Raw genomic sequence first — 14,132 nt, forward strand, 5'->3', positions numbered from 1 at the left:
GTGAGCCACCATGTGGTTGCTGGGATTTCAACTCAGGACCTCTGGAAGAGCAGTCAGTGCTCTTAACCGCTGAGCCATTTCTCCAGCCCAGTGGTCCTACTGTTGACCACTGAGTTTGCCATGACAACATAACATTATGACATTTATAAAATTCTATTTGCCTCTGCCACTCACTGCTACTCCTAACTTTGAGACAGCTCTCCTAACTCAGGTAGGGCTGAAGCCCCATGGCAGCTAGTCCATGTGTGCAACTAGCTATGCGAAGACGGCGTCTTAATCTCCACTGGAAGCCATCACTGATTTGTTTTACCAGCTGAGGTAATTTTCACAGTCTCCCCTGCCTAGTGAATTGTCAGGGTTGGAGGTGTGAGTTTTTCAGTGTCAATCAGTTGCTGTATGACTCAACTGGATGACTACATTTTAGAGGGTTTTTGTCAGTGATGAAGCACAGGCTGATCCAGAGCAAAATGGAGAAAGGTGGGTATGTTTGGAGTTTGGGTTGCCGATAACGGAAGGAGCGGTCATTTTTGCAGTACGTGTGACTTCTTCTAACATTGTGGATAGCGTCTCTATTTCTTGTGTAGTCTCCTGTTCAGCAGTGTGTGGTGCTTTCCAGCATCTGTTGCCTTTAGTTGTAGGCATAATGTGATTTAAGGCTTAAGAGAATTGACTTTGGCATCAGATCATCTACCAGCCTCAGTGAGCAATGTATAAAAGCTGATCATTCTTTTTGACCATAGGCAAGAACTAGTAAAACGCTTGTAAGAACTGGACCAAAGTAAGTCACAACCACAACCAAGATTACCTTCCTTCTAAGAAATGTACTGATTAGTAGAAACAAGGAAAATAATAGACCTTAAGCAAAGATGAAAGACATAATGTATGTTAGTACATTTTGTAGGGCAAGGTTTTGGGTTAGTGACCTTTGTGTCTTGAGCAAGTGGAAAACCAAAATCTAACCTGGGATACAGTAGAAAAAGTGTGTGAAAAGAAAATTTCTCGTCTGCAGAAAAAGCTCAGAATGTTAACAGAATCCTTAACCTTTCAGCAGCTACTTTCCAGATACTTCTTATGTATCACTTGGTAGACAGCCTGGTCTTGAACTCACAGATCCTTCTGTCCTTTCTCCATTGTAATGGAATTAAAGGTGTGCGCTGCCACTCTAGACCACAACTAGAGTGATTTTTAAGAGGTAAAGCCTTGTTCAAGTATAAAGCTCAATCACCGTTTTCCTCTCATCTCTCCTGGTCAACTGTGGGGTTCAATCAAGGATGAGACAAAGAAACTCTAGACCTAAGATACCGCTCCCGCCTGTTTACAAAAGAGGTGGGGTGGGGTGGGGAGTACGCGCAAGCGTACTGGGAACAGCCGCGGGGCATGCTGGGCCAGCGACTTCGGCCCGTTGCTAGGAAGCGGGGACGCCGGCCCTCCCGGGACCCGCGTCGCGGCAGGCCCTGGCAAGGCTAGTCGAGCTGAGCGACGGCGGGCTTGTCTTCCTCCGGTGGCCCGCGCCTGTTGGGCTGAAGACACGCGGCTGCCCGGGCCTCGAGGAGCGATGGAGCCTGGGAAGGTCGGTGTGCCGCGGGGCCCGGCCGGCGCCCGCGTTCCTCTACTCTTTCTTGGCAATGGAGACCGGGTTTCTCCTCGGCCTGAACTTAGGAGAGAGCTGGAGGCGGAGTTTGGGTCGAGGTCTCAGCTCTGCTGATGCCTCTCACTTCTTAGCTCCAGGTGCGGTTTGTGGAGGAGTTTCTGGACTCATCCAGAGGCGTGGCTGAGTGTCAACTTAAGGAAGTCACAGGACACCTGAAAAAAAAATGCCGAAAGGTGAAACATGAGTCTCTTTAAGGTAGAAGGTTGTTGGCTCTAACTTTGGTAGGTAGTATATATCAAAAATCCATCTCTTAGGTTTTCCGGTTTGGTGGAACACATGTTTTTAAAGCTTGTCCTTATGATCCCATCAATTACCCATGATAAATCCTACGAATTACCTTAGCGTCCATTATAACGGACCCTTGTCTGCTTTAATTAACTTCACCTTCCATCTTCTGGTTTACTGGGTAAAAGTTTGCCCGTTTTGTTGATTTTTTTCTCAAAGAATCAGCTCATGGTTCCATTGATTCTTCATACTGCTTTGTGTTGTCGTTACAGTTTCTTTGATTTTCAGCCCTGAGTTTGATTTTTTTTTCCTTGCCATCTAGTCTTTTGGGGGGTACTATTTGTTCTTGTTTTTCTAGGACTGTCAGGTGCATCATGAAGTTGCCAATATAAAAACCTCTCTAGTTTTTTGATGGAGGCACTTAGTGCATCTAACAAACTGTGTTCAATGTGTTTTGTGGGTTTGACTATGTTGTATTTCATTCAGTTCTAACAAGTTTTTATTTCCCTGTGTGATTTCTGTCTTGACTCAGTTTTCATTCAGTTGTATAGATTGTTCAGTGTCCACAAGTTTGTGTGCTTTCTATCATTTCTGTTGTTGATATCCAGCATTAATCCATGGTGGTCAGATAGAATTCAGGGTATTATTTCAGTTTTCTTATATGTATTGAGGCTTGCCTTGTGTTCTAATACGTGATTATGAGCTTCAGAAAAGAAAGTATATTCTTTAGAGTTTGGGTGGAATTTGTGTGTGTGTGTGTGTGTGTGTGTGTTGTGTCAGTTTGACTTACGATATTTTTTGTTTGTTTTGTTTTTTTATTTGCTTTTTAAAACTCCAGCAACTTCTCTGTTTAGTTTTTGTCTGGATGACCTGTCTGTTGATGGAAGTCAGGTATTTGAATATGAAGGTTAATATGCGATTTTTATCTGTAGTAGTGTTTCTTTTATGAACATAGGTATTCTCATGTCTGGAGTATAAATGTTTAGAATTGCACTTGTTGTGTTTTATAAAAAAGAAAAAGAAGCCAGGGATATGTTTAGTGGGGGCATGGTATGTTATCAGGGAAAGGGAGTGCCTCTATGGGCCCATGCTGAAACATCCCATCCCCCTGAGGTAACAGCCACACTAAGGGTGTAGAGTAGAATAGAGTTTATTTAGAGCATGGGGAGGGGAGTTGAGGGGGTAGCAGAGACAGAGAAACAGAGAGAGGGGGAGAGAGAGAGAGAGACAGAGAGAGAGGGGGGGGAGGGAGAGAGGCCAGCCATTAACATGTGGAGAGGGGGCAGGAAGGGGATGGGGAGGGAAGGGACAGAGGGGAAGGGGGTAAGAGAGCAAGAGAAGAGAAGGGAATGAGGAGAGGGCAAGCAGCCCCTTTTACAGTGAGTCAGGCACACTTGCTATTGCCAGGTAACTGGGGTGGAGCCCAGGAGAAATGCTAACAGTGATATTATTTTTTTCCTTTTGAGAGATTTTTTTCCCTTTGACGTGTATGTCGTTCTCTATCTCTTCTGTTTAGTTTTGGCTTGAAGTCTACTTTGTCACATACTAAAATGGCTACACCTGCTCTTTTCGTGGTCCATTTGCTTGGGATATCTTTCGCCTGTCGTTCATAGTGAGGTTTGTTTCCTGGATGCAGCAGAAAGATGGACCCTGTTTTCTAATCTAATCTGCTAACCTATGCCGTTTTATTGGGGAATTGAGACTACTGATCTTGAGAGCTCTTAATGAGCAGATTTTATAATTCCTGTTGTTTTGTTGCTGTGGGATAAATCCTACCCTTGATTTACTGTTTTGGAATTGTTTAACCCTTAGTCCTCTGGTGTATGTACAGTCAACTTTCTCTTCAGTATGTAGTTTTCCTTGAGTACCTTCTGAAGAACTGGTTAGTGGACAGCCAATTTTTTTTTTTTTGTATCATTCATATATATATTTGATTGATAGTTTTGCTGGGTAGAGTAGTCTGGGCTGGCATCTGTGGTCTCTCAGAACTTATAGAACATCTGTCTATGTCCTTCCTGGCTTTTAAAATCTCTATTGAGGGCTGGAGAGATGGCTCAGCAGTTAAGAGCACTCACTGCTCTTCCAGAGGTCTTGAGTTCAGTTCCCAGCAACCACATGGTGGCTCACAACCATCTGTAATGAGATCTGATGCCCTCTTCTGGTGTGTCTGAAGATAGCGACAGTGTACCTACATACATGAAATAAATAAATCTTTAAAAAAAAAATAGGATCGCTATTGAAAAGTCAGATGTTACTCTAATGGGCCTGTCTTTATATGTGACTTGGTCCTTTTCCCTGACCACATCTTTTGTTCCATACATTTAGTGTTTTGATTATTATGTGTTTAGGGAGTTTCTTTCTGGTTCTGTCTATTTGGTATTCTGCATACCTCTTTTAACTTGATAAGCATGTTTTTCTTTAGGTTGGGAAATGTTCCTTCTATGATTTTATTAAAAAATATTTACTATGCCTTCAATCTGGGTCTCTTCTTCCTCTACATGTATTATTCATAGGTTTGATCTTTTCATAGTGCTCGGAGTTTCCTGGACGTCTTATTTTAGGTTTAACACTTTCTGTGATTGAGCTATCCATTTCTTCTTCTTCGTCTTCAGACCTGAAATTCTCTTTCATGTCTTAATCCATTGGTGGGCCTTATCTTGAGGTTTTTGTTTGAGATTCTGAGTCTTTGAGTTCCAGATTTATTTCAGTTTGGATTTTCTTTAGTGATTCTATTTCTTCATGTCTTGAATTGTTTTCATTATTTCTCTTAACTGGTTGTATGTGTGTGTGTGCGTGTGGGTGCGTGCGTGCGTGCGTGTGTTCACAGTCTTTATTAAGGCTTTTATTCATATCCTCTTTAAGGCCCTTGGACATATTTGTATTTGCTGTTTGGAAACCCCTGTCTTGTGCTTCAGCTAAACTGCTTTTCTCTTTGTCTGTGACAGAGGGTGTTGGTCCTGGAGGAGGCACATTGCCTTCTGGTTCATGTTTATGTTTTTGTGCTGGGATCTAGGTATCTGGAGTTCAGATATTTGAAGTGTTTCTTGGTATAGAATCTGCTCTTGTCTTTATATTGTGGGTGTTCTGTTCTATGGTTGCAGTTGCACACCCTGCATCCTAGCCAATGTTGGTGGCTGTGGGCTTTCTGGTAGAAAGTGGTTCTAGTTCCCGGACAAAGAAGGTGATTGTGGATTCCTTGGTAGAGAGCTATTCTGTGAGTCAGTGGGGAGTGACAGAGGGATGGAAATGGGGTAGAAGGAAAGAGTGAGAGGGAGACCCTGAGTCTGTACCAACAGGCCTAGTACCTAGTGGATGGAGGTGGCCTGGGAGGAGGAACTCCTGTGCACAGGACAGGAAGGGGGAAAGGGTGATGCATATGGGTCTCCTGGACCTGAGTCTCATCCCAGTGCTGTGGTTGTGGGGTCCCCAGTAGAGAGTGAGTCTGCTGGTTGGTAGGGTCACAAAGGAGAGGGGTGGGCTGGAAGAAAAGGCTAAAGAGGTCATGGGGAAGATGGGGGGCGTGGCGGGCACTGGGTCTGCAGCAAAAGGCCGAAGCCCTAGGGGATGGAGGTGCTGGGAGAAGGGCCACATCAGGCCACTAAACATGAGTTCCTCACACTTTTGTTGGCTTTGTAGTTTGTTCGTTTGTTGGTTTTCTGAGACAGGGTTTCTTTGTGTATTTCTGGCTGTCCTGGCTCACTGGTTGTAGACCAAATTGGCCTCAACTCAGAGATCTGTCTCCTGAGTGCTGGGATTAAAGAAAGACATGGACCACCATTCCAGGCAGTTCCTTACACTTTTGAGGCAAACCCTTTATCAGCTGAGCTACTTCTCTTGTCCCCATTACTTTTCTTGACAGGTTTATGAGATCCAACTAGTGTATTTGACTCAATATAGCATCTGAAGTACATTAGATGCTATTTTATATGAAAAAAAAATCACTTTAAGTTTAATTGTTAGAATATCACTGATTTTTTTTATTTTGCTCATGTATTCTGTAGACTGGGAATTGGGGATCACATATAACTCAGGTTGCTTAATTCTGCTCCTCTGACATCTGGGGTTTCAAATAGGCAGATGCAGGTTTGGGGCTTGTACATGGTGACATTCTGGCCACTGAGCTGACCTGTGAGGCCTCTGCTCTGCTTAGCTGGAACATCTGCATGTGGGCTTTCTCCTGCACTGCTACCTTCCTTCTTTACATCTGAGCTCCTGTACTGGGTAGCCCAAGGAAGGCAGTCACACAGCATTCTTCTAGCCTAGGGTGGGCCAACAACAGCCAAAGAAGTAGAACTCTCAGACACAGTCCTGTGCTCAGCGTTTGGGAGGAGAGAGTTTTCTGTGGCCTATCTGAAAAGTGTTTTCTGGCAGTTTGTTTGTTTGCTCATTGAAATAAAAATCTGTGTATGGGTGTTTTGCCTGTATGTGTGTGTACTCCACATTGCCTGTTTTATGAGGAGGCCAGATACTGGAGTTATCGACAGTTGTAAGCTGCTGTGTAGGTTATGGGACTTGAGCATAGGTTCTTTTAGAAAGAAGCCGCTGCTCTTAAAAGCTGAGTCATCTTTCTAGTCACATCTGACATGTGGTCACAGAATGCTTGCCCTCAATCTGTTAGTTAACTGCCATTGTAACTTTGCTTTCTTTATTACTTGGTAATAGTTTTTCAAATAGCCAAATGAATGGGCCCTGCAATAATTATGGATCACTTTAGACTAGTAAATAGTTTAAACAAATCTTTGTCTCTTTTCTGTTTTCTTTTGAGACAGAGTATCTCTGTGTGTCTGAGGTTGTCTTCAAACTCTGTATCCTCCTGCTTTGGCTACCCAAGTGCCTGGATTACGGGTGTGGGCCCCATTCTTGGCCTGTATTGGATTAGCTTTCATTTTAATAGGAAAGCAAAACTAGAAAATAAAAAGTACTTTCTAGTTAATTATTTTTGTTACAAATAGTATAATGGAAACACAAAATTTGTTGTTTAAAAATTCCCCCCCCAGGACCTCCTTGTATTGCCTAAGCTTGCTTGGAACTTAGAATCTTCCTGTCTAAGCTTTCTAAGTGCTAGGATGTGGGTGTGTGCTGCCATGCCTGACTTGGTAATTCGGGCTTTGTACTTTGCTATTTAGAGAAGAACCAAAGATGATACTTGGAAAGCAGATGACCTCAGAAGACACCTTAAGGTAATATATTTTAAAGTCTTGGCGTGGATGTCACATGAACCTCTGTGGGCTTTTGGACAGTGTGACCAGGCTCAGAACCCTTTGGTTACAAGAAGTTCATTTCAAAGGCATTTTTGAGTCAAAGAGGAAGGTAGGTAGTTAATGCTTCTGGAATATTTTAGGGTATGGTTCTGCATTGACTGAGGTGCCCTGTTTGTAGCCCATTCTGGTAGCCCCACAAGTTTGAGTTTTGTGATTGAGGTTTAGTCCTCCAGAAATGTTATAATAAAGATCTCAATTCATTCATTACTTAATTAATTAGTTTTAAACAGGGACTCCCTCTGTAGCTGGCCTTGGATTGAAGTGGCTCTGATTCTCCTGTCTTGTTCTCCTGAGGATTCGGATGATTCTTGGCACTCGTGCTTGGCTCTGTTCTTCTCGACACAGGGTCTGACTGTGTAGCCCTAGCTACCCTGGAACTTATACAAACCAGATAGTCTGGAATTCACAGAGATCCACTGCTTCTGCTAGGATTAAAGGCATGAGCCACCATGCCCAACTAGCTTTATTGTCTGTGTAGTAACCAAGTGGTTCTTGGCTCAGCAACTTTAAACTACAACTTCATTGTATCTTTCTGTTATAGGTTATATTTTATTGCTTCACTTCTGTGCAGTACTAAGTTTAAACTCATGTCCGTGGGCTAGGCAAGACTGCTGCTGGATCATGCCTCCCATGTTGTACTTCAGGTTGATTTGCCAATCAGCACATACATGGGTTTGTAGTTAACATTCACAGACATGTTAGGTAGGACTGCGGTTAGTATGCTAAGAATATTCATCAGTTCTGCCTTCCATCTTGCTGGACTGAGAAGGCAAGTTACAGCCAGTGATTTGTAAAGTGCTGTAGATGAGTCTTTCTGTCCAGATAGTGATAGTAAATGCATGTGTGATTTCATAGTCAAGGAAGATCTTTCTGTGTTGTTCTAGGCTGCACAATCAGGTAGTCCCAAGGAAGAGAAGAAACTCAGAGAAAAGAAGATGCACAAGGACTCAGAGTTGGGCACTCCTGAATACAGAGAGCACAAGAGCAGGGACACAGACCGAGAGGCCCGGCACAAGGAGAAGACAGTGGAGAGAGACCTGTACAGCTCCACAGAACATCCCCGTGGGGAACGAGACCGGGAGAGGCACAAGGAAAGGAGGAAAGATGGGAAAGACCGTGAGAAAGACAAGCCGAAAGAGAAACATCGAGACCAAGAAGCAGAGAAGTCTCATAGTCGCGGCAAGGACAGAGAGAGAGAGAAAGACAGAAGGGTCAGGAAAGAAGAGCTCAGGCAGTCCATGGCCTATCATGACCTCCTGGGTCGAGATGTGCGTGGCCGGCAGATGCTGGAGAAAGTGGAAAAGAAAGTTCATACAGGTGCGTCTCTGCATCACAGACTACACCTGTGCTGTCACCCAGGCTGCTTGTTAGTTTGTCCGCTGTATTTCCTGGCTGTTGATGAGTTGCTCAATTGATTGACTGATGTCTGCGTGCGTGCGTGCGTGCGTGCGTGCGTGCGTGCGTGCGTGCGTGCGTGCGTGCGTGCCAGCCATGCTCCGAGTGGAGGTTAGAGGATAACATTCAGGAGTTGGTTCTTGCCTTCCCCATTGAGATGGGGTCTCTATCTGCCATGTTATATGCTTTAGGCTAGCTGGCCTGAGAGAGTCTAGCTGATTCTGTTTTCCTTATTTTCCATCCTGTGGTAGGAATGCACATACATGAGTGCAGTTGTATCCAGCTACATAGGTTCTGGTTTTGTCAGGTTTGACTGGCTGGCACTTTTACGTGCTGAGCCATTTTCTTGGCCTGTATTTTGTTTAAGACTTCTCACTGTTTAAAACATTTTTCCTTTGAGTTCATCGTTTATTTTCTCTGAGGTTTTCATGGGTGCTTTACCTTTGGATTTAGGAAACAAAGCCAATTTCCTATTCTCCATGCTCGTTAATGTGAGCTTAAAAAAAAATCCAATCAACAAAGGAAACATTTTCTTATATTTACTAGTGTTTTTAACTTTTGAAATTCTTTCTTAAACTTAATATCGCAATACATCTTAACTCTCTGTGAATAAACAAAAATAAAGCACTTTAATAAAAGTATTCCACCAAAGTGTTAGTTTTATTGCAATATTGGGGCTCCAGCTCAGGGCTGTTGTACATGGTAGGCAAGGTCACCCTAAGTGAAAACCCTGCCCTTTGGGTTTTCTTGACTGTAAGCTGATGAGGTGTCAGCTATAGCTGGTGCGTCTGTACTCAGTAGTACTTTGGACATCAACAGCACCAAGGTGACGGAGACTCACCCTCTCAGCAGCAACTGCCTGATAGTCTTCAACTTCCTGTCAGACCTTATCCGTGAGGCTGCTCTCTACTCCCATGGGTACACAGACATTTACCCACTTGTCTTAATAACAAGCTGGGAGAGGGGAGAACTTTCTGTCTGAGCCTGCCATACTCCTCCCCACTTTAAGTTTAGATTCTGGCCCTTGTTACTCTTTTTTTTTTTCTTTTTTTTGGAGCTGGGGACCGAACCCTGGGCCTTGCGCTCGCTAGGCAAGCGCTCTTCCGCTGAGCTAAATCCCCAACCCTGGCCCTTGTTACTCTTGAGTTTTGAGAATGAGTTTTAGTTGAAGAATGTTTTACGATACAAATTTACGACATATGTGCAATAGTAAAGTCTACAGCAAGTTGTTAAGTGGTCTTCTTGGTACGATAAAGATTGTGAATGTTAAAAATGTGCTGTTGTGTTTTTTAGCAAGTAAATTACGAATGGAGGAAAGAGAAAGGAGAGACGAAGACTCTGAAAGAGTGGATGAAGATAGAGAAAGAAGATACCGAGAACGGAAGGTGAGGCGCCCAGGCCCAGGCCAGCAGAGCACCCGGGAAGCACTGCTCATCCACAGGAAATGGAGGTTCTGGGCACTTCCTTTTTAAAATACATTTTTGGCTTCTAATTGCTGTGTAATAGTTATACATATTTAGAGGGCAGAGTGTGACACTTCAGTGTATACGTATAGTGTTTAATCTCCATATTAGGATGATTGGTATGTGTCACTTAAGTTGTCTTAGGTGGGGTCACTATTGCTGTGACAAAACACAACGACCAAAAAGCAACCTGGGGAGGAAAGGGTTTATTTGGTTTTACACTTCCACATTTGTTTCCACTTTCCATCATCGAAAAAAGTCTGGAGGAAACTCAAGCAGGGCTGGAACCTGGAGGCAGGAGCTGATGCAGAGGCCATGGAGAGTGCTGCTTACTGACTTGCACAGCCTGCTTATAGAACCCAGGACCACCAACCCAGGGATGGCACCACCTACAATGGGCTGGGCCCTCCCCCGTCAATCACTAATTAAGAAAATGCCCTACAGCTGGATCTCTCGAAGCATTTCCTCACTTGAGGTTCACTGCTTTCAGATGACTCCACCTTGTGTCAAGCTGACACATGACTAGCTAGGACACCACTTTTTAAAATTATCCTTCGATAAAGAACATTAGAATGGATTCTTCCTGTACCCTATGTGGGTGTGGACTTAGGGAAGTTAACTACTGTTCATTAATTTTCACGTGTGTAACACTTACCTTCTAGTGGCTAGGCTTGAGTGTATTTTAAAAAATTAACTCTTTGTCAGGCATTTATGTTGCTCTTTTATTTAATTTGAAGAATCTGTAATTTTTGTAAGTAAGTGCAAATTATGACATAGATAAGTCTGTCCTTTGGTGCACAGAATACTTAACAAGTCCTTTCTCCTCCATGTAATAGTTGTAATGTAAATAGTTGTCTGGGTTTTGTTATAGGTCTATTAAAGGAAAGGCCCTGTAGACTTACTTTTTTTTTTTTTTTTTTTCCAGAGCTGGTGACCGAACCCAGGGCCTTGCACTTGCTAGGCAAGCGCTCTACCACTGAGCTAAATCCCCAACCCCTAGACTTAGCTTTTTAATCCTCATAGTTTATTTGGCAAGTGATCTAAGGGCCTCAGTCAGAGATATTTTCTCTAGAAATACTTTCCTGGCAGAGATACACAGGGTGGACTGGAGTTGACAAGGACCAAGGAAGGACATTACAGAGACTCTTCCATGTCCCCAGACTGGTTAGAAGGAACATAGTCAAGGGATGACACAGGAGGTAGCAGAGTGAACCTCAGCTGGGCTGGACCAAGTCAGGCTTGCTTGGGGTCTGCCTTGAAGGTTCCCAGATGGAGTCAGAGCTGGAATATCGTCACAGTAACGGCTGTGACTTGTGTCATGAGTGACTCACTGAACTTTGGTGGTGGTGTTGGGATGAGAAGATGACTAGATCACAGCCTTTCCTTGCAAGGCTCCTTTTCTGGGTGCAAATGAGCAACAATTAAGAGACAATGACAGGCCACATTACTACATAGAGACACCAGCACCACACTGCTGGCATTGACCACAGGGACTGGTTTCCTAGAGAAGTCAGAGTCTCTGCAGCAGGGGCTATGGAGCTAAAGCTGAGGGAACAAATTAAGAATGTGGTGGAGAAACATAGAAGGCAAATGCTGTTTGTTTTGCTGTGTGTCTGTATTAGTTTTCTGTCACTATAATAGAATATCCAAGGAAATCAATTTATAAAAAAGAAAGATTGACTTTGATTCATAGAATTGGAACCTTCAGCCCATGACTTGTTGGGCCTGTTGTAAAGAGGTAGGACATTGTAGGAATGCATAGAAGAGGCAATTTACTAACACTCCGTTTATTCAGGGATTAGAGATGGGAGGGAGGAATAGGAAGCTGAGACCCAAAGTCCCCTCAGCTTTTCACATGGCTGACCTTCCTGAAGGTCCACAGGACCTCCCAGCAGTGGCATCCTGGAGACCAAGCCATAACACAGGGCCATCCAGACCCTCATCCTGAGGAATTTGGACGGTTTTTAAGTCAGATAGAAGACATCTAGGCTTACATGATCTCGCTTTGTAGTGCTTGGTGTTGGTGTGAATGAGGATAATTCTTCTGGATTGAAGATTTTAGGGAGACTGAGATGTGCCAATTGTGGTTTTCTCTGATTCTTTCACTATAATACATACAGACAGCACATGTCACTGTAGTACACTCAGACAGACAGCACATGTCACTGCAGTACACTCAGACAGACAGCACATGTCACTGTAGTACACACACACAGATAGCACATGTCACTGTAGTACACTCAGACAGACAGCACATGTCACTGTAGTACACACAGACAGACAGCACGTGTCACTGCAGTACACACACACAGATAGCACATGTCACTGCAGTACACACACACAGATAGCACATGTCACTGCAGTACACTCAGACAGACAGCACATGTCACTGTAGTACACTCAGACAGCACATGTCACTATAGTACACACACACACAGATAGCACGTGTCACTGTAGTACACACAGACAGACAGCACATGTCACTGTAGTACACTCAGACAGACAGCACATGTCACTGTAGTACACTCAGACAGCACTTGTCACTGTAGTACACACAGACAGACAGCACATGTCACTGCAGTACACACAGACAGCACATGTCACTGTAGTACACACAGATAGCACATGTCACTGTAGTACACACAGACAGACAGCACATGTCACTGTAGTACACACAGACAGACAGCACATGTCACTGTAGTACACACAGACAGACAGCACGTGTCACTGTAGTACACACAGACAGACAGCACGTGTCACTGTAGTACACACAGACAGACAGCACGTGTCACTGTAGTACACACAGACAGACAGCACGTGTCACTGTAGTACACACAGACAGACAGCACGTGTCACTGTAGTACACACAGACAGACAGCACGTGTCACTGTAGTACACACAGACAGACAGCACGTGTCACTGTAGTACACACAGACAGACAGCACGTGTCACTGTAGTACACACAGACAGACAGCACGTGTCACTGTAGTACACACAGACAGACAGCACGTGTCACTGTAGTACACACAGACAGACAGCACGTGTCACCCTAGTACACACACACACAGATAGCTCGTGTCACTGTAGTACACACAGACAGACAGCAGTACAGCACCTGTCCTGTAGTACGCACAGCACTGATTGCTGTGATCCCGTAGCTCATGTGGACTTCTCTGTTCACAGCTGCAGTATGGCGACAGTAAGGAGAATCCCCTGAATTACTGGCTGTATAAGGAGGACGGTGAAAAGAAGCACAGGAAGGTGAAAGATGCGGATCGGGAGAGGAAGCACCGAGAGAAAAGCAGCACAAGGGAGAAAAAAGACAGACACTCAAAGGAGAAGGGGAGCTCTCTCTCTGACAGGGAAATAGAAGACAGACACAGAGAGAAGCGGCACAAGGACGGAATGCATTATGATGAGGAGAGGCGCCGAAGTCACGCGGATAAAAAAGAGAGATCTCTGAAAGAAGAGCACAGGAAAAGGGAGTCAAAGGTATTGTTCTTCCATGGCGTTGTCTGTACTCCTCCCGAGGTCAGCAGGTAGTGAGGACGTTGCTCAGTGCAGTCCAATGACGTTCAGATCTACTGTCTAACACCCTGACAGCTTTTGGTTACTAAGACAAAGCGTGAGACGTAAGTTAAGGGAGGAAAGGGTTATTTGGCTCATTCTCAGAGATTTCAGTTCATTATGTCAGGGAGATCACAGGCGTGCGCTGTAGGCTTCTATGGCCCCTAGCATATGCGACTGTGCTGCCCTCTTTTAGGTTTGACTTTTTCCCTGGTTGATCTCAACTCTTTGGACTCATCTTCATGACAGTCAGAGATGTGCTTTGTAAATACTGTAACTGCTTCTCAGTCTAATCAAGTTGATGTTAACCATCACAACAGGTATGACATATGAGAAGATGACTTAAGTCAATACTTTGTGATTAATAGAGGGAGAGGAGTAATTGTAGTCATGTGGTATGTGTACTCTCTCCCCACCCTCCCACCCAGGAGATGAGGGCTCACTATGTTGTACAGGCTGGTCTACAGCTTTGGCTTCCAGTCATCCTCCTATTTCCATCGTCCAATCAGCCTAGATTACTGGTGTTTGCTACCACACCCTGCTGTTGACATATATATTTAACAGGAAATT

At 44.2% G+C, this 14,132-nt stretch overlaps 1 protein-coding gene across 5 annotated transcripts in view; it reads left to right on the forward strand.

The window, feature by feature from the left end:
* Nucleotides 1-1,394: 1,394 nt before the first annotated feature.
* LOC116905405 (WD repeat-containing protein 60-like) overlaps nucleotides 1,395-14,132 on the forward strand; it is a 29,311-nt gene continuing 16,573 nt past the window's right edge. Inside the window, exons 1-5 of one of the 5 annotated variants that reach the window (XM_032908365.1) lie at nucleotides 1,395-1,570; nucleotides 7,003-7,056; nucleotides 8,022-8,454; nucleotides 9,826-9,917; nucleotides 13,179-13,487. In XM_032908365.1, the coding sequence (XP_032764256.1) occupies nucleotides 1,556-1,570; nucleotides 7,003-7,056; nucleotides 8,022-8,454; nucleotides 9,826-9,917; nucleotides 13,179-13,487 (903 nt within the window). In that variant the 5' untranslated portion in view covers nucleotides 1,395-1,555. The other 4 variants (XM_032908366.1, XM_032908363.1, XM_032908367.1 and 1 more) reach the window with 4 other exon arrangements.

The sequence above is a fragment of the Rattus rattus genome, chromosome 7, assembly GCF_011064425.1.
Source record: "Rattus rattus isolate New Zealand chromosome 7, Rrattus_CSIRO_v1, whole genome shotgun sequence".
Taxonomy (NCBI): domain Eukaryota; kingdom Metazoa; phylum Chordata; class Mammalia; order Rodentia; family Muridae; genus Rattus; species Rattus rattus.